Consider the following 20,442-nt stretch of genomic DNA (forward strand, 5'->3'; position numbering starts at 1 on the left):
GAGAGAGAGCAACAAGAAGCAGTGATGGATGAGTCTTTCTGTCCCTATCTTACCCCCCCCCCCCAAAAAATAAATAAAAGAAGAATACAGTCAGTGTTCTAAATGAATTTACAGAAAACCATTATAAATTCTTGTTCCATTTGCAAATTTTTGTAACAAATGTATGCTATATATAAAGTTTGAAAGTAGTTTTCCAGAAGGGAATTTTAAGGGGATAATTGTCCATAAGTGAAAGGCTGATTGTCTAAAATAAAACGTTTCTGCATAATAAATGTATCTTTTCAGGACAATCAAATACATAACAAGTTAACTTCCAATACCACTCTTGAATCAGTGTGCAGCAAGCATGTCGTTTTAAGTGCCAGCACACACAAATAAAATGCTCTGTCATGAATTTAATTCTCTGCTACATAGACATTTTATTCTTTTTTGTATGTAATAAAAAAAAAATCTATGAGCACAGAAAAGTAACAGATAAATCTTGGCAGAGCCCTTTACAAGTTATCAGGTTATAAAACAATTAATCAGTTTTACTCAGGGACTATGCAGTGTTTAAGAGAAAATCAACAAAACAGAAACAGACAAAAATAAAAGGAAAAGTATCATAAAATAGAAAAGAGAATATTAAATGCTTTTTTTATCCTACCACGTGTATTGCAAATACAAACCTAATATAACTGACATTTTATTTATTTGTGTTTAACTTGGTGTTTGTATTGCTTACACATTTAAAATAAAATATAATAGAGGAGTGTTTGAGGTTTCTCTTTTATATGTTTACTATAACATTTATTTGTCTCTGTAACCAGAAGATCTTGCAATATTTTGAGAAAGAGTTGTCAGTATATGAGTAAATCCGTTCTGATAGTTTCCCCCTTGTCTTTAGGGTTTTCTCATTCAGCATTTACATTTGGTATAGAGAGCCATATCAGCCAGTCTAATATAAATGGTGCTCTGGTGCCACCAGCTGCTTTGATTTCCATCATCCAGAAAGGTCTGCAGTATGTAGAGGCTGAAGTCAGTATTAATGAGGTAAGGAGGTTTCTTGTTGCCTACAAAAGCATTATGTGCTTGCTTACATTACATTTGAATACTAGTATTTTTTTCTTAACTCTCTTGTGTCCTATTTATTTACTTTTACTTCAGATTCCTTACTGCTGGTGTTCACCATGACTCCACTGGTGGAACCAGAATGGAGTGACATAACTGTGTAGGGGTTCTGCCCAGTGCAGCCACACAACACCAGGCATGGTGTGCTGGCTCATTGCTTAAAGGTCCGTTATCTGTAGAGTTTTTTTCCCTAATATAATGTTGTAGTTAATCCAAAAAATACGCACGCTATGCAATAATAGAACAAAAGAACAAGAATTCTTAACTTCTGTTTGAAGGTTTTCGTTCCATGGTGAACTGAGATTAATGATAGGCAAACATCTAAAGGTTCTGGGGTTCAGTTTGGAGAATACTCCAAAAGCTTTGGGACTCATTCAAATTCTTTAAGATTTCCTACCTCCCCTTTCAACTCGGAGGCAGTCTCCCTCTTACCATCACCTACCTGCCAACAGGCCCGGAAACTTCCTTTTTCTTTGAATTGTTGCTCCCATCTCAAGCAGTGGCATCAGGATTTTCAATAAACTGCCTTGTTTGTTGGGATTTCTAAAGTATATGTTGTGTCCTTAATGAAAGTACTGGGGAAGTCCCAGCTTTAGTAGAGAGGCTCAAGAGAGGAGAGGCTACAGGATTCCACCAACTATTGCAGCTACAGCCCATGTTAAGGTTGGTTGGGGGGAGATGGGGGTGAGGAGGGAGAGGAGAAGAGCCGTACTGCTCTAACAGTCAGGGGCCTGCCATTGGGGATGGCTCATGGAGAGAAAGGAAGGGCTCACTAAATGGAGAAAACATTTGAATTTGGTTAGGACAGGAATGATGAACGTGCCCAGGAGACTCCTATTTTGCCTGAACTGGCTTATTGATCTCTAGTCGGATCTATTATACATGATGCTTCCATGTTTGTTCCATAAGTATGTTTCCAGCAGTGGAGAAAGATGCATATCTAAAAGGCTGATCCTACAAGGTATCAGCTTCTTGCGGTAGAGGCCTTTATATTTGTCAATTAAGCTATGGCATACAAATGGATTTTGCATCAATTCTGGTGTCCCCACAGTCTCACTCGGGTCTTTGAGTTGGTTTAGTTGCAGCTTCCGCAGCTTGAGTGAAAGAAATCCATTTCCTCAGGAAGGGTCATAAAAACAAAGCAAGTGCTCAGAACAGGAGAAGGAGAACCTCTGTTTATCACTAGGAATCCCTCTAGGTTCTAAAAATAGACCCTCATAAGGGTCTCCTATAAGAGACTATTTTTGACTGGGTCTCGCCCATTTCATGATAAAATTCTTTGTTGTTTTTAAATTATGCTAAATTATGCTAACACTGTTTAAAAAGAAAAAGAAACAAAAACTACTCAAAGCTCCAATATTGTGTTTATGGAAAATGTCATAGGACTTCATAAGCTGTAGTCTAAACTTGCAATGTATGTGGCTCTTGAAACGTATAGTTGGATTTTTTTTTGTTGCAGTCACTCATGTTTGAAATGATATTCATAAGTAGCTTACAAAAGGTTATTTCAAATGAAAGGCGCATAACTTTTGATCCCAGAGCCTCTGCTAGAGGCCTACCATGGCTTGTTTACTCACTATATATGATCACTCCAACTTTTGAGTAAAATTCCAGGCATAACCGCAGAGAAATAAATGATGACATGTTCTGTATAGCATTTCTCTCTGCATTTGTGACTGGTTTTATATTAAATTACAATTTTTGGAATGCATAGTTTTTCCTGGAATTTTTGTAGTTAATGACCGCTAACATTTGGTGTTATCTTTTCTGTGTGTTTTTCCTCTCCCCAAATTAGGATGGTACCTTGTTTGATGGTAGGCCAATAGAGTCTCTCTCACTGATAGATGCAGTAATGCCTGATGTGGTACAAACAAGACAACAGGCCTACAGAGATAAACTTGCACAACAACAGGCAGCAGCTGCTGCTGCTGCAGCTGCAACTAACCAACAGGGCTCTGCAAAAAATGGAGAAAATACTGCAAACGGAGAGGAGAATGGAGCACACACTATAGCAAGTAAGTCGAGGCAGAAAAAGATCTCCGCCTATGTACACAATTGTGTGGCTATGTCTTTGTTATATATAATAATAATAATACCTAGTTCTTAGCTAATACTTTTTGTCAGTAGATGCAGCCTCTTATTGTATCTACAGCGTACCCCTCAGATAGTAAATGCATCCATCAGATGAAGGGGCTTGTATATGTAACCCCATGACTTGTGGAGAATAAGTTTATATGTGATACTTTAATAGTCAGTTTCTCTACAGTGTGTGATCATCAATACTGTAGGCCAGATTCTCATTTCCAGCCTGGCTCCTTGTGCCACTGGGGATTATTGCTGTAACTTGCCATCTGAGAATTCCCCCTGGGGTAGGGGAGCTCTCATCTGGAATAGAGCCATCAGAGGTGACTGCTTCTCCTCGGCCTCACCCCAGCACGGGCGATAGGGAGCAGAGAGGGCATAATTCCACTCTACCAATCCTCAATTAGTTTAAGTTAGAGTAGTGCCTAGGTTACTCTGCTTCATACCAGTGCCAGCACAGGGTCAGACTGGCTTATTCAATCAACCATCTATACCCAGTTTCCTGGTGGCCAAATCAAGAAGATCGCAACTGCAAAGGAGAAGAATCCAGCCTTGCATGGAAATGTAATATAAATCACTTGGATACCAAAAGATGTGTCTACCTTCTTGCAACAGTACAGATCACAGTTTTCTTGATTCATTATTCAAAGTTATTTGACACAAGTTCTTGCAAATTTTGTTTACTCAGTGGTTTAGTATTGGAGCTGTGCTGTTTAGTTGTGATTGGACCTATAAATCATAATTTTGGGTAAGTTTACTCTTATAATCAGGTTCATAGTGTGAAAGCTCACAGAAAAGAAATTTAGCTTTCTGCATGCATTAATGGAAAGGCTCTATTTACATGAACGTTTTAGTGAAAAAGAATGCAGTAGGGCACAAGAGCAGCCAAATAAAGTTGTGACTGAATGGTCACTTAAAGCTTGTGCATCATTTGACCAGCTTTACAGTTGCATTTTATTAGTTTCTTTCATTGTTTTTCCAGATTCATTTATTATGGATAATAAAACTGTCTCCGTAAATTTTGTAAATTTCAAAACTCCATAGTAATATTTCCTTTTTAACTGTGAGTTGTAACCTCAAGCTCTAGAACTGTTTGCTAAGCTAGTGTAAAAATATGATATTCCAGCAACCCCTACTGGCTGGAACACCAAATCATGTTGATATTGATTCTTTTCAATCAATACAGTTTTTTATATGGTGCTCTAATAGCTTCTTCTCCTCTCACACACACGCACTGACACACACACCGCTAAAACACCTTTACTATTAAATTTAAGCAATGTATGTACAGTGGTTTTGTTTAAACAGTGACTGCCATGGATAAAAGTGGAATAGTTTCATGTTTACCTCTCTTTATATTCATCTTGGTGTTCTCCAAGAAAACCCTCTTGATGTGAAATAATATTTTTTAAAATAGGGAAATATTAGTGGTAGCTGGCAATAAAGCTGTTTTTAAACGATGAATTACCCAGAGTGTATTTTACAGAACAATGACAATTCAGTATGCCTTCCACATGGAAAAGCAACATGTAATCATAATTTGACAGTAGTTGTCAATATAAGATAAATATCTCAGTTATCAGTGTACCATGTATCAAGAAAACCAAATGTCTGCCTGTTAATTAAGATCATTTTTAGAAGTGAAGGGGCTGAAATGTTGATTTCACACTCATTTATAGCCATTACTTTAAAGTTAAAATGCAGAAATTTGATATTTCATGTACAGTAGAGGCAATTGATTTCACATTCATAAGATAGAAATCAGATACTCTTTTATTCATCCATTTAGTACAAGGCCTGACAAATAGAGAGTATGCTTTTTTAAATACAATTTTACAGTGATTTTTCAGAAGTGACTATTAACTTTGGCCTTAGTTTTTGGTGCCCAATGTGAGACACCTTAAAGAGGCTTAAGGGAGGGCTTTTGGTGCTTTTTGTAATTCATGGTCCCTTTACGGTTTCTCAGATTGGATATCTGAATCTGAAATCACTGTTACATTAAAAATCTTAGCCTGTAGGTTCTGAGAATTTACCTTTCCAGAATAAACCTACCAGTTAATATTCAGCACATGAAATATATTACCCCAAGCTGTAAAAATCCAAGCTCTCTTCTGTTGTTTTCCATAATTCAGATAATCATACGGATATAATGGAAGTGGATGGAGATGTTGAAATCCCTCCTAACAAAGCAGTGGTGCTGCGTGGTCATGAATCTGAAGTATTCATCTGCGCCTGGAACCCCGTTAGCGACCTTCTGGCCTCAGGGTATGTTTTCACAAAAGGAAGCAAAAACGGCCGTTCTCATTGCAACTTGGTATTCATATACTTTGCAAACACAGTATGCTATGTCCAGTAGACAGTATCTCTTCTGCCACTGTCTTGAAGTTGCTGACATTAGAACTTTTTTACCCCGACGTACAATTTTCCCTACAAGGTATGAGCGCCTGGCAGCATACAGCTGCCAGAAGATTTTCAGTGCACTCGGGTGAACTTTAAATGTTATATCCTAACTATCAAGAGTGTTGAGTGCTTGCTCCAAATACTGGGGATGCTGTCCATCAACTATGTATATCTGACTAACTGACCTTCCCCAATATGGGTGGAGAGGGGGAAAGGAAGCCAATCAGATTCTCCCCATTCTAGTACCAGTGTGGTATTCACTCCTTTGCAGTCTTTCAGTTCCCCCCTGCATTGATCCTGCCCTGGGCCTCTTCTTTTGCCTCCTGTCAGGAGCTGAATGGCAGCTTCTAACAGCTCCCTCCCTGCTTGTGGCAGAAGAAGCAGAGTTGGTTTTCCATCAGTGAAAACTATGGCCTTGTATTGCCAGGGTGAGAGATACAGTAAGGACACGTAAGACAAATATAAGGCGGATAAAAGGTGGAGACTTTCCAGCTGAGATCAGGACTGTTGCAAGTATGCCAGTGCACTCAGACCTTGAAGAAGGCACTGACTCTTGCTGTGTCTTATCTGTAAGATGGAATAGTAACACTTTGCCCACCTCACATAAATGATGTAAAGATTAAATCATATAACGTTCAGAACGCTCTATATAGTACATGTAAATCTATTACTTTGTACTATAGATCAGTAGTGGTTGGATTTTTTTCTAATAATCTTAAACAACCAGGTTACCTAATCATTATCTCCTTTAAAAACTTAATTATTTTACCTTCCAGTACTTGAGGTGTGTGTGATAATCTAGATATTCTGATGCTAATTTATAGGGGGTGGGAAGAGAACAATGTTAGGATTTGTTTTGGAAAAATTGACAAATCTTACAGATTTGCTCTGTCAGGGAGGGGAAAGCCTGCAGAATAAAGTTTCTGAGTGGAAACCAAATGTGTATATGAGAAGTAAGACTGCTTCTATGAGTCTGATCACACCAGACTATTATAACTGTCCCTGAAGTGACTGTAACTGGAACCTGCTCTCAGATCTACTGACTTTTTTCACTGATGTGTTTTTGAATGTTTTATGGAAAATATATTAACATACAGGGTTTTTAAAATCAAGTTTCTAAAGGGGTATCACACTATATGTCTGTGCTTCTTGAAGAGGACACGGTCCTTTCTGTCGTTATGAATTAATTTGGTGTTATGTTCTTTGCTTAGATCTGGAGATTCCACAGCACGGATATGGAACCTCAGTGAAAACAGCACCACTGGCTCCACGCAGCTGGTACTCCGACATTGTATACGAGAAGGAGGGCAAGATGTACCAAGCAACAAAGATGTGACATCCCTGGATTGGAATGTAAGTGGAAGTTACAAGTGCTCGAAATACCCTGAGAAAAAAAATGCAATTTTGCACAGTCAAATGCTCAGGATATATCTGCACTGGAACTGGAGGTGTAATTTCCAATTTGGATAGATGAATGCATGCTAGCTTTGCTCAAGCTAACATGCTGCTAAAAATGGCAGCGCAGCTGCAGTGGGACAAACTATCCACCTGTACCTAGAGTCTGAGGGCTTGTCTATACATACAGCACATCAGCACAGCTGCAGTGGTTCATGAAGACACTGTCTACACCAATGGGAGAGTTTCTCCTGCCAACAGAGATACTCCACCTCCCCGAGAGGCAGTAGCTATGTCAACAGGAAATGCCATCGACATAGCACTGTCTACACCAGGAGTTCAGTTGGTATAATTGTGTTGCTCAGGGATGTGAATTTTCTGCACCCCTGAGAGAGACAGATATACTGATGTAAGCCTGCAGCGTAGACCAAGCCTCATCATATCATTGGCACCAGGCCATCATAACTACACTGCTACTGTTAGCATACGAGCTTGATCATCTACCCAAGCTGGAAATTACACCTCTGGTTACAGCATGGACAAAACCCTAAATGACAAGGGTTTTGCATCTTCTGTTATTGCTGCTGAAGTGCTTCTACTTTAGAGTCACATCAGAGTTATATTTTTGTTTTATTGTATGCATCTCTTTTTAATATACTGCAGGTTCTGGACTAAATAGCATGACCCTTCTGCAAAACATTTTCTATTTGACGTTTGCTCTGAGCCCCTTAGTTTTGAATTGTATAATAAATGTAATCACTTTTTTGCTGACAGAGTGAAGGTACACTTCTAGCAACCGGGTCGTATGATGGATTTGCAAGGATATGGACTAAAGACGGTAATTAAAATGCTTTACATTTCCATTATATTTTTCTGCATAGTGCCTCACAACATGTCTCTCTCATTTCTTGAATGTAATAATTTCAACGTAAATTTTCAGGTAATCTTGCCAGCACCTTAGGGCAACATAAAGGACCTATATTTGCATTAAAATGGAACAAGAAAGGAAATTTCATTTTAAGTGCCGGAGTAGACAAGGTGAGATAATAATTAAAATTATTTATTTCGTGATTAAATTATACGTAGCAAACACTAAAATAAGAATTTAGAAGATAAAGTCATAGGATGGATGGACTTATAAAGAAACAATCGTGCTAGATAAACTTGATCATGTGATGTAAATGTATATGTGATGATCATGTGATGTAAACTTAAATGTATACCCCAAATTAAAAAAACACAGTAAAAGAACTAAAAAAGAGCCACCGTGGCTTAACAACCATGTAAAAGAAGTAGTGAGAGATAAAATGGTATCTTTTAAAAAGTGGACGTCAAATCCTTGTGAGGTAAATAGAAAGGAGCATAAACGCTGTCAAATTAAGAATAAAAATGTAATAAGAAAAGCCAAAATGGAGTTGGAAGAACAGCTAGCCAAAAACTCCAAAGGTAATAACAAAATGTTTTAAGTACATCACAAGCAGGAAGCCTGCTAAACAACCAGTGGGGCCACTGGACGAAAGGAGTACTTAAAGACAACAAAGTCATTGTGGAGAAACTAAATGAATTCTTTGCTTCAGTCTTCACGACTGAGGATGTTAGGGAGATTCCCAAACCTGAGCCGTCCTTTGTAGGTGACAAATCTGAGGATTGAAGTGTCATTAGAGGAGGTTTTGGAATTAATTGATAAACTTAACAGTAACAAGTCACCAGGACCTGATGGAATTCACCCAAGAGTTCTGAAAACTCAGATGTGAAATTGCGGAACTATTAACTATGATTTGTAACCTGTCCTTTAAATCAGCTTCTGTACCCAATGACTGGAAGATAGCTAATGTAACGCCAATATTTAAAAAGGGCTCTAGAGGTGATCCTGGAAATTACAGACCGGTAAGTCTAACGTCACTACCGGGCACATTAGTTGAAACAATAGTAAAGAATAAAATTGTCAGACACCTAGAAGAACATAAATTGTTGGGCAAAAGTCAACATGGTTTCTCCAAAGGGAAATCATGTCTTACTAATCATTAGAGTTCTTTGAGGTGGTCAACAAACATGTGGACAAGGGGGATCCAGTGGACATAGTGTACTTAGATTTCCAGAAAGCCTTTGACAAGGTCCCCCACCAAAGGCTCTTATGTAAATTAAGTTGTCATGGGATAAGAGGGAAGATCCTTGCATGGATTTAGAATTGGTTAAAAGACAGGGGACAAAGGATAGGAATAAATGGTAAATTTTCAGAATGGAGAGGGGTAACTAGTGGTGTTCCCCAAGGGTCAGTCCTAGGACCAATCCTATTCAACTTATTCACAAATGATCTGCAGAAAGGGGTAAACAGTGAGGTGGCAAAGTTTGCAGATGATACTAAACTGCTCAAGATAGTTAAGACCAAAGCAGACTGTGAAGAACTTCAAAAAGATCTCACAAAACTAAGTGATTGGGCAACAACAAATGAAATTTAGTGTGGATAAATGTGAAGTAATGCACATTGGAAAAAATAATCCCAACTATACATACAATATGATGGCGGCTAATTTGGCTACAGCTAATCAGGAAAGAGATCTTAGAGTCATCGTGGTTAGTTCTCTGAAGACGTCCACGTAGTGTGCAGCAGCAGCAGTCAAAAGAGCGAACAGGCTGTTAGGAATCATTAAAAAAGGGATAGAGAATATCTTATTGCCCTTATATGTATACTGGCATTAGAAAAGGTTCAGAAAAGGGCAACTAAAATGATTAGGGGTTTGGAATGGGTCCCGTATTTAGGAAAGATTAAAGAGGCTAGGACTTTTCATCTTGGAAAAGAGGAGATTAAGGGGGGATATAATAGAGGTATATAAAATCAGGAGTGGTGTGGAGAAAGTGAATAAGGAAAAGTTATTTACTTATTCCCATAATATAAGAACTAGGGGCCACCAAATGAAATTAATGGGCAGCAGGTTTTAAACAAATAAAAGGAAGTAGTTCTTCACTCAGCGCACAGTCAACCTGTGGAACTCTTTGCCTGTGGGGATTGTGAAGGCTAGGACTATAACAGAGTTAAAAAAAGAACTAGATAACTTCCATGAATTGAAGTCCGTTAATGGCTAATAGCCAGGATAGGTAAGGAGTGGTGTCCCTAGCCTCTGTTTGTCAGAGGGTGGAGATGGATGGCAGGAGAGAGGTCACTTGACCATTACCTGTTAGGTTCATTCTCTCTGGGGCACCTGGCATTGGCCACTGTTGGTAGACAGGATACTGGGCTGGATGGACCTTTGGTATGACCCAATATAGCCGTTCTTATGTTGGAAAATTAGTTGATGATTTGAATGCAGTGGATAAAATGGGCCTGGTTCTCTTTGTTATAACAATGTAAATCAACAGTAACTCCCCTGAAGTCAGTAACATTACACCAGTGTAAAACCAATGTATCTGAGATTTATTTTCTGAGGTACAGTATCAAGTCCTTTATTATCTCGAAAAATGGAAGAATGAGAAATGGAAGTGTATCTAAATGGGGGGAAGTGGCCAGTGCCGCAGCGATCATTGCTGAATCAGGTTTTAGACCACATCTTTAAGAAAAATAAAAGAAGAGGTAAACAATACAGCAATTAAATTCAAAGCTGTTTCTGAATTGAGAGGTTTTTCAGACAGTAGTTAGAACAGGAGGTACTGAAGGGTAGAAACATAAAGGACTGAGAGGGATTGTTTAGGATTTTCGGGGCTTATAACTCAGAGTGGAGGTATGAAATTGTGCAAAGGTAAATGCAGGCTTTGCTGTCAGGAAAAAATTGATTATATCCAGTTAGATTGTGAACGATCTCCCAAAAGAGGAGGTAGAAACCTTATTGCTTCAGTCATTTAAAACTCAACTGGAGAATGCAACTGAGAATATAGTGTAAGAAAATATTCTGCATTGTCTGGGAGATGAAAAGATTTAAGGATCATGGATTCCGTGAACTAACTTCTGTAAGAAAATATCAGGTCTGTTCATGCTTTCATTGAATGCAGTGACAAAATTCTCACTAACTTCTGTCACAGTAGAATCAGGCCCATAGGATATAATATAGGATAGTTAATATTATAGTTATAATTTAGGATAGTTGACTTACTCATATGAAATATTTGTATAGCAGAAAGATGCCAGTATTGGCAAACCGGTCAAAGAAGAGTTTAGAAGAAGGTAACAGAAATAATTTAGGAGCTGAAGAGTTTGATTTATGAGAACAGATTTTAAAAGCTGTAAATATTTTTAGCTCTTCTAAGTGTCAGTAACATAAAGCACATAATGGCCTACAAATATTTGAAGTTAAAGGAATTATTTGCAGTAAGACAAAAAGGTATAATGATGAGTGATGTGATGAAGTTAAAAAGAGAAAAAATTTAAGATGCAGTCAGGAACTGCTTGCTTCCTGGCAATTAAAATATATTGGCGTAGTCTTTGAAAGGAAGTGGTAGAAGACCCATTGTTTGGGACATGTGAAACTAGACTTGATAAAACACTAGAAAATGTATAATAGTGACCAATCCTGGCCAGCAGGAAGATGGGAGTAGAGGACCTAATAGAAGTTAATGATGGAAAAGACCTATGATTTGTAGCAATTTTACAAGTTTGTTTATTTTTTAACTCAGACCACAATTATTTGGGATGCCCATACTGGAGAAGCAAAGCAGCAGTTTCCCTTTCATTCTGGTAAGTACTTCTCTGCAGGTGACAGCTCAGATTGATCAAAAACAGAACAAAAAGTTTTAAAACGTTAATGTGCTGGGCTTTTTAAAATCTAATATACCTATTTATAGCTTGTTAATTTTGATCTGACAGCACAGAAACTGTCCGAGTAGTATACCTTTGCGAAACAAATTTTGTGTGTGTCTGCTACCATCATTGATAACCTGTATTTCAATCTGTTACGTTGTATGTGGGGAAAAACTATAATAGACATGTATTATTGTCAACGGGCATGTCCCTCTTGCTAAATAAAACAATAATGAAAACTAACTTTTATATCATCTGTGTGGGTTTATTTAAGAACTTACCCAAAATGAAGATCTGTGTTTGTGTTTTATATCTTTATTTATGATGATCCAGAATTAAAATAGTTTTATTTAAAAATCAAAACAGACAAGTCCATTTCATTATTTTTTTACCCCTGGTGGCTTGGGAGATGGAGCAGACGAAACAAAGAATATGTCATTTGGCACCTCTTCAGAACTCCCTCATATTTTTCCATCTTTGTGACTCCCCTAACTTCATGGGCTTAATGGCATGGCAACAACCAGAGGGGTCACTACTGACTAACGTAAAGCTTTCACGGCTACCTGGGAGGAGCTGGGAGTGGTATTTGCGATGAGCTTCCAGCTCCTGCCAGCTGGGGTGCAAAGACCATGATTAAGTCTCAAATTTGGATTGATTCATAGTGGCTTATTGTGCTATTAGACATCAATGTTTGTCTTGCCTTCTGTATAATTGTTTCATTTCAGATATGTTCCCTGTTTTGATTCTTTCCTATTAAACTTAGTTTCATGTGTCTATCTTAAACTGCATTTGCTGGTTACGTTTCCCACTGCTCTAATGTGTTTAAAACTCTTTGTTAATTCTTTCGACTTGATTTAGTCACTCCCTGTTGGCATTTGTTCCAAGTTACAAAGCTGATGCACTGAAGATTCACAAATCAAACCTTTCTAAAGTATATATCTTATCTTAAATATCTCTCATTTTTCTAGCACCAGCACTAGATGTTGACTGGCAGAGTAACAACACATTTGCTTCTTGCAGCACAGATATGTGTATTCATGTCTGTAAATTAGGACAAGATAGACCCATCAAAACCTTCCAGGGTCACACAGTAAGTAGTGACTTGGTTTCTATATACTGAATGAAGTTTTAAAATCTCCTTATTACTTACTTTTTTTTGAAAATGTGTGTTTGCTATTTGATAGTATCAGTATATTATTAGCAGTATTAATCAGAGATCGGGGCTGTATTGTGCTAGGCACTGCGTGCATGTGTAACATCCAACCAGTCCTTGGCAAGAGACAATAGGTGGATACCACAAACTGGGTAGGCTGTACAAGGTAACAGTGAAATATTTATGATTAGAGTAATCAGCAGTCACAGCACACCAGCTGCCTTACCATTGTCAAATGATTGTTCGGCACCACAACATAGGTGAACTTCAAAGAGAGATTTGAAGAAGAGTAATGTGGTGGCTTTGAGATGCACCTGTGCAGAAGAAGGCACAAAGGTGCTTTGGGAAAATTTGACTATTGGGCAATAAAGGTTGGTATTTCTGGTGGAGTGGAAATGGGAGTTGATAGTATTTTGAAATGTAGCTGTACAAGCACTCATATTTACTGTCTAACTTTATTTTTGTAAGCTGTCGTTTATAGTGGAAACAAAGACTTCAACTTTACTTTCATTATTCAATTTTAGAATGAAGTAAATGCAATCAAATGGGATCCGACTGGTAATCTTCTGGCGTCCTGCTCTGATGACATGACTTTAAAGGTAACTGCAATTTTGGACAATAGTACATTTTCATAGTGACCATACACTGCAACCTCTGTGTGTGTTTGTAGAGCTCTCTCATGTGCACTACGAGCCTTGCTATTTAGTAATTCAGGAATTTTAATGTCATGATTTTATTCTTTAATATTTGTCCTTTTTTAAAAACCTGACTCAGACATTCCTAAAATCTCTCTATTAGTTAAAGACAGACTTCCATTCAAAGGGCCCAACCCTGTGAACTTATGCATTCACTTCACAGTAATTTGAGTATAATTTACTATATACATGTAGCAGTTTACAGGATCGGGCCCATTAATAATTGCGCTATCACTGACACTTGTAGTTACAAAGAAGTTGCTCAGTCATGCTCAAAGAGAAATGTTACAATCAATGTAGTGTATGGGTTATGTAGGACCAGGCTGCAGCTAGCTCCTGTGCTGGCTTTCTTCATAGCTGTCTTAATAGTAGTGGTGGTACTATCATAGCACCTAGAGCTCCAGGTATGGACTAGGCCCTCATTGTGGTAGGTGGTGCACAAATACAGAACAGAAAGGCAGCCCCTGTCCAAAGAGCTTTACCGTTTAAGTATTAGGCAAGAGATAACAGATGGAAACAGACAGAGTGATGGGGAAGTACAAGGAAACAAGGAGGCAGTATTTATTATCATGACCGGCAACGGTTTCAGCATATCAGCAGCCTATTCATTATCAGGTTTTTCTGCAGGCATCATGGCAGAGGAGAGTTTGAAGGAGGATAATGAGTTAGTTTTGCGGATCTTTACAGGGACCTTCTCCCATGCACATGGGGTAATGTGGGAAAAAGCATAAAGGTGCTTGCGTGAGAATTTAACAAGTGAGCAGTAGCGTCTGTCATCATGCAGCCTGTCTATTCAAGTGTCTGCCTCCCATGCAAGTACCAGTAATTGGGTCTAAAAAGACATTCTCAGGATGGCCATGTTTACCATATTGCTTGCTACCCAGTTTCCCTGAAAGATTGTCTGCAATCCGCTGGCCTTGCTGACTCAACCGGATTTGTGCACATGAATAATTCACAGCTGCATGACACCTTACAACACAGCTTGTGTAACTGGGGGAAATTATGGAACAAAATAGATTAGTATAAATAGTCTGTCATTGCATTAGGAGTGAGAGCTTAGATACCACGGTGGTAGGTACCTTAGAAAAACTGAAGATGGACTTGAATTGACTTGAATGCCCCTACCATTCTCATTTTAGAGTTGATTTTAGAGTTGACTTTATATAACAGAAATATGCAAATAGATACTGCGAACGTTTCAAATCAGAAAAACTCTGTTGTTTGTATTTTATTTATTTATTAAAAGGGCCTGGTGTACTCTGCAACTCATTTTCATGGTGCCTTTCACCTCCAGGTTGCTGCTTCACATCTAAACCAGGTTGACAGCAATCTCTTCATTTCACAAGCTGTCAGATGATCTAGTGGTTTTCCAGTGGGGTTACTACTGGATAGATATCTCCATCATTAAACCCCCGATTGCAGTTAGCAAACTTATTGGCCTTTTTCAACAGAGTCCAAGGAGTGAACGGGAAAGAAGATTGAACTACTCTTTTTAAACATGTTGTTTCCAGGTTATGTTTGAGGCACCTGGATATGGTGGTGCGGGGAGCCTTAGACTGATGATGCCAATGTGTTTTCAAACCAGTGGATAAAATGAAGACTTTAGTCTCTAGGGTTCTTCATACAGAAACTTTTACTGGTGCTGAATGTTCTTCACAGTGAGGGAAAAGGAACTAGTTTTTATTTTTTGATCCAGCTATTTTAAATGAGAAATATAATAAAATCTTTCCTCTCTCCCCTCCTGGTGCCCACTATCTTTAAAAGGATTCTGATTCAGGAAAGCATTTTAACTTTAAACACATGTTTAAGTGCTGGCCATAACAGAGATGGACTTAGGAGTATGTTTAAATGCTTTCCAGAGTCAGGGCTAAAGCAAGGTGAGCTAAAATGATACCAAATTAGATATCATTAAAGGGAAAAAATTGCACTTGTACAAATAACCTGAATGAATATCAAGTTTCAAATGTATGCAAGGCTTTATGAACACTCCCAAAACCGTTTTTGTAATGAAAACACAAACCCTTAAAGGAATACTTTGTTTTGTTTGTTTGTTTTATTATTTGTATTATAATAGCATGTAGGAGCCCTAGTCATGGATTGGGATCCTATTGTGCTGTACAAACCCAGAACAAAAAGGTGATCCTTGCCCAATCTAAGTAAAGTCTTATTGCCCCACCAAGTCGAACACCTTAACAGTTTTGTATTATGCATATATTATTCTGTTTGAAGAAGTATATTTCTCCAATATCCTTTTCTGCATCCTATCATAGTAGCACAAAGTCTATTTAAAAACAAAGCTCAGTGATAACCGTGACTGTTCACACAACCTTGACACATACACCACTATATGCTTACCTTATCTTCACATGTGACCATTGACTTCAGTGATCTTCGGATCAGACTTGCAATGAGCATGCACGCATTTGTTTAAGTAGGAAATATTGCATGTCACTCCTTTGTTTAGTTTTTAATCCCATGCTGTTCTGATAACTTAAAGAAAACAGACACCTGTCTCCACTATAAAACAACCAGCGATGGTGCATGATGAGGGTGGCCTAAAAAGCTGTCAGTTGGGCCTTGTTAGCTGTGAGCAAGGAAGAGGGTGGGAGAATCACTATGTTCTAATGTAGTGTTTAATACCCTAAACATAATCTGTTTTTTCCTTCCATTTTTTACCCTAGATCTGGAGTATGAAACAAGATAGTTGTGTCCATGATTTACAAGCACACAACAAAGAAATATATACTATCAAATGGAGTCCTACAGGACCAGGAACAAACAATCCAAATGCCAATCTTATGTTAGCAAGGTAATATTTAATCCTTTTATCATACCAGTCAAGAAATTGACCATTTCCTCCCCCCACCCCTTTCTTTTTTGCCTTCTGTAAATGTATGTTTTGCAATACATTTTAACAGCACAGGAAGGAGCACTAGTGGATCTCTACTTTAAGAGATACTCTGGCATTAAAGAAGAGATTTTAACAACATCGTCAAAAGAAAAAAATTGAATAAAATTGAAATTTAATCCTTCTGTTTTTCCTTTGGCAGTGCATCCTTTGATTCTACTGTTAGGTTATGGGATGTAGACAGAGGAATTTGTATCCACACTTTAACGAAACATCAAGAACCTGTGTACAGTGTAGCTTTCAGCCCTGATGGCAGGTACCTGGCCAGTGGCTCTTTTGACAAATGTGTTCACATCTGGAATACACAGGTACATGCTGTTTTTATATGAACCAGTTTGTTTGATTGGTGTCTTTCAGGCTTACTCAATGCATCATATATTGTTCTAAAGCTGTTTCAGATGCTGTAGCTTTGTATATTCGATATAACTAAATATTACATATAGTATGTGAAAGTAGCTTTCTTCAGTTCAAATGGGCCTCTTTGCAAATTTTTGACAAGGTAAAACTTAGAACTTAAAATATGACTTTTCTGTGTAAACCACAAACTAATTCTCTGACATGTTTATTCAGTGTCACAGCTTCAGCATAAGGATTCAACACGTGCACACACGCTGGGGTCTGAAAAGTATAAATATCTGACTTGTTCATACATAGTTTATAGCTATTATCCAAAACAGCTACAGTCAGTGATATATGATGTTGTTGAATGTGTTGGATCCAGTTCCAGAAAAGAATAACTGTGCATCCAGAAATTCTGAAGTGTAATTGCTGTTTTGCAAGGAGACCTCTGTACTAGGATTGCTAATACTCTGACATAGGATCACAAGGTTTGTGTCACTGAGCTAGTTTTTGATTACAATCACTCCCACAAAAATGCTGAATTTAATTATATAGTGGTCACTTAGTGTGTCTTCCATAGTAACTATACCTCTATCCCTCAAGAGACAAAAAAAATCTCATCGCGCTATAGGTGAGACTGAGTTATATCAAACTCCCTCCCCCCCCACCTGTTTCTTGTTCACTGATCGCCCCCTTCAGAGACCCCCGTCCCTAATCACCCCCAGGACCCCACCCCCTACCCAACCCCCCTGTCCCCTGACTGTTCCGACCCCTATCCACACACCCCGCCCCCTGACAGGCACTCACCGGCAGCAGCGGGAACCAGAGCAACACGGCCCCAGCACGCTCCACTCCGCCACCTCCCAGCCGCGGTGCTCCGCTTCCTGCCGCCAGTGAGTGCGGGGAGGTTGGGGAAAGGACGCCCACCGTGCTCACTTGCGTCGGGAAGCGGAGCGACGCAGCCCCAGCCTTCTCAGCTTTCCTTTCCCTGGCCCCAGCTATGTGTGGGGGGTTGGGAAAGGTCCCACACTCACCTGCGGCGGGAAGCGGAGCACCGCGGCTGGGGCGAGGGAAGCGGAGCGGGCTGCTCCCAGCCCCCTGCTAATCCCCCGGGCCATTCTGTGACTGCAGGGCCCCCAAAAGTGCCGTCCACAGCTCCTGCCTACCAGACCTTGGGTGCTAGGGGGAGCCCATGACCGCCCCTGAGACCCTCTGCCCCTTATCCATCCCCTCGGTCCCAGCCTGGCTCGGCACCCTTAACACACTGCTCAGAGCAGCGTGTCGGAGCTTTACCGCATTGTATGCGAACCCACGTTATATCAGGTCACGTTATATCGGGGTAGAGGTGTACTTGAACGAACTCCTCTGTTTTGTATAGGAATAAGTTGAAAGTAGCTTTTCTGGTTTACTCTACAACCACCTATTCCAAGAAGCTGTTTAAGCAGTTAAGAATTGTTTCTCTAAACCTTGTCTTGGTGTGAGTTTTGGCCAGTTTATGTGCGGGTAGCTGATGTCTCCCAATATTAATGGTTTTATTAGACTTTGTTGCCTCTTTGATCTTTCTCAGTATTCGCAAAAAGAAAAGGAGTACTTGTGGCACCTTAGAGACTAACCAATTTATTTGAGCATGAGCTTAAGTGAGCTGTAGCTCACGAAAGCTCATGCTCAAATAAATTGGTTAGTCTCTAAGGTGCCACAAGTACTCCTCTTCTTTTTGCGAATACAGACTAACACGGCTGTTACTCTGAAACATTTCTCAGTATTGTGCACTCAATATGAGTTTCCTGATCAGGCCAGTAAAGTATCCATACTAGTATATTTGAATTTTTATGACTTGGGAATCAGATCCATACATACTTTACTGAATGAACCTCTTCACTCAGAAATGTTATCTCAGTAGATTCTATAGTGACTGATTCTTATGATGGATCACTTCATGATTACCTGGTCTGTTCATTCCTTCCAAAGCACCTGGCATTGGCCACTGTTGGAAGACCGGATACTGGGCTAAATGGACCTTTGGTCTGACCCAGTATGGCCATTCTTATGTTTATGTTCTTATTTACACTCAGGCCCCTTTGCACTGCCGTATAGCGAGTATTTCACATGTATGATTATACCTGCCCTCTCCAGTTCATCTGTAATGTCAGTCATATCCTTTTTGAGGTACAGAAATATCATACAATACTTTTTATCACTGACATTTCTAGCAGATGGTAAAGCTACCCAGAAAATGAGTTGTTCACATATTTCATTACAAAGTACAAACTCAAAAATAACTCATAATTGAACTCCATTTCCTCAAAAGTTGCAAAACAAGCCCATTTCAAGTGCAAGATGGCTGTGATATTTCACTGAATTTTGCAGAAAGGCAAAGCATTCTGAATGAAGTCGTCTGAAATGAGGTGGCAAAAATGTTTGCACAAAACTTTGCAGAAATACTTTCACCTATTTTGCGCAGCTGAAAAAAGAATGCTGTATGCAAATGAAAGTACAAGGGAAAATTTTGGTAGGCAGAATGTAACTCCAGATGGAATTAAACTAGGACATTAGGAATAGGACCCTTATTTTACAAAAAGTACCACTTGATCTTTAATAACCTAAAGTGACCATGACTGTCAGATGTGCCTCTTATCCAAAAGGTAGCATGGATATACAGCAGTGACGGGTAACCTGTGGCCCATCAGGGTAAGCTGCAAATGTAAACAAAACATCTGGCGGCCCGCTAGTGGATTACCCTGGTGGGCCACGCGGTTGCCCACCACTGGTATGCAGGATAAGAGTTTCATAAATGCTTTAACATGATGCTTAAGTAGTATGTGAGATCTTACATGGATCATTTCCCCTGGGGAGAATTTCACCCTTTAAAAGTAACAGGGAATTTCTACATACTGTACAAACTCTACTTACTAGTGTGCATTTTATTCTACTTATTGCATATCTCTTTTTCCCTTGTAGACGGGTGCTTTAGTTCACAGTTATAGGGGAACAGGAGGGATTTTTGAGGTTTGCTGGAATGCAGCAGGAGACAAAGTTGGAGCAAGTGCTTCAGATGGTTCAGTAAGTATAGTAGAACAATCTCAACGTTTCTTACACATGTATATTTTTATTTTATTAGACAGTTGGATAGGCTGGAGGACTCTTGACTAAACAGAGAAATTTTGTTTATTCTGAGGAAGAGTGAGTACAAATAGCCAATTATGTAAAATTTTACCTATAAAATGTGGCATAAAGCTGCACTCGTTTTCCATTCAAATTAACATCCGAAATTAAGGCTGGAAGTTCTCTCTCTTGGTCATAGGGGTTTTGTGAAGTGTAATCCATTTTTATTTGTCAAGTCCTTTAAAATTGTCAGATGCAAGTGTGAAATGTTACGATTTTGAGCCAGGAGAGGCTATAAAACAACATGTACTATAGAAATATGTACGTACGTAATTGGTCTGTTCATTTCAGTATGGAAGCTAGTTGTTTCTTGCAACTGGTTTCATTTCAAGAGAACTGATCAGTGTAGGGTGCTGTTTTTTTTATATCTGATATGAATGAAGTATCATTTGAGTTGCTATTGAGAATTAAACAAAGACGGGGTACGAATTTCTGAGCACTCATTAGTTACAAGTCCCTTTTATACAAG

The 20,442-nt window shown here is 39.0% G+C and overlaps 1 protein-coding gene across 8 annotated transcripts in view; it reads left to right on the forward strand.

Moving 5' to 3' along the window:
- Positions 1 to 20,442, forward strand: part of TBL1XR1 (TBL1X/Y related 1) — a 173,890-nt gene that overhangs the window by 146,184 nt on the left and 7,264 nt on the right. For 7 of the 8 annotated variants that reach the window (XM_048863460.2, XM_048863467.2, XM_048863462.2 and 4 more), the window contains 12 exons: positions 887 to 1,032; positions 2,906 to 3,125; positions 5,325 to 5,457; positions 6,804 to 6,945; positions 7,762 to 7,825; positions 7,928 to 8,025; positions 11,593 to 11,653; positions 12,685 to 12,806; positions 13,394 to 13,468; positions 16,246 to 16,373; positions 16,615 to 16,780; positions 19,770 to 19,871. In XM_048863460.2, the coding sequence (XP_048719417.1) occupies positions 887 to 1,032; positions 2,906 to 3,125; positions 5,325 to 5,457; positions 6,804 to 6,945; positions 7,762 to 7,825; positions 7,928 to 8,025; positions 11,593 to 11,653; positions 12,685 to 12,806; positions 13,394 to 13,468; positions 16,246 to 16,373; positions 16,615 to 16,780; positions 19,770 to 19,871 (1,457 nt within the window). Of the gene's footprint in view, positions 1 to 886; positions 1,033 to 1,146; positions 1,275 to 2,905; positions 3,126 to 5,324; positions 5,458 to 6,803; positions 6,946 to 7,761; positions 7,826 to 7,927; positions 8,026 to 11,592; positions 11,654 to 12,684; positions 12,807 to 13,393; positions 13,469 to 16,245; positions 16,374 to 16,614; positions 16,781 to 19,769; positions 19,872 to 20,442 lie in introns of those variants that run through there. The other variant, XM_048863469.2, reaches the window with a different exon arrangement.

This window comes from Caretta caretta, chromosome 9, assembly GCF_965140235.1.
Source record: "Caretta caretta isolate rCarCar2 chromosome 9, rCarCar1.hap1, whole genome shotgun sequence".
NCBI classification, from domain to species: Eukaryota; Metazoa; Chordata; order Testudines; family Cheloniidae; genus Caretta; species Caretta caretta.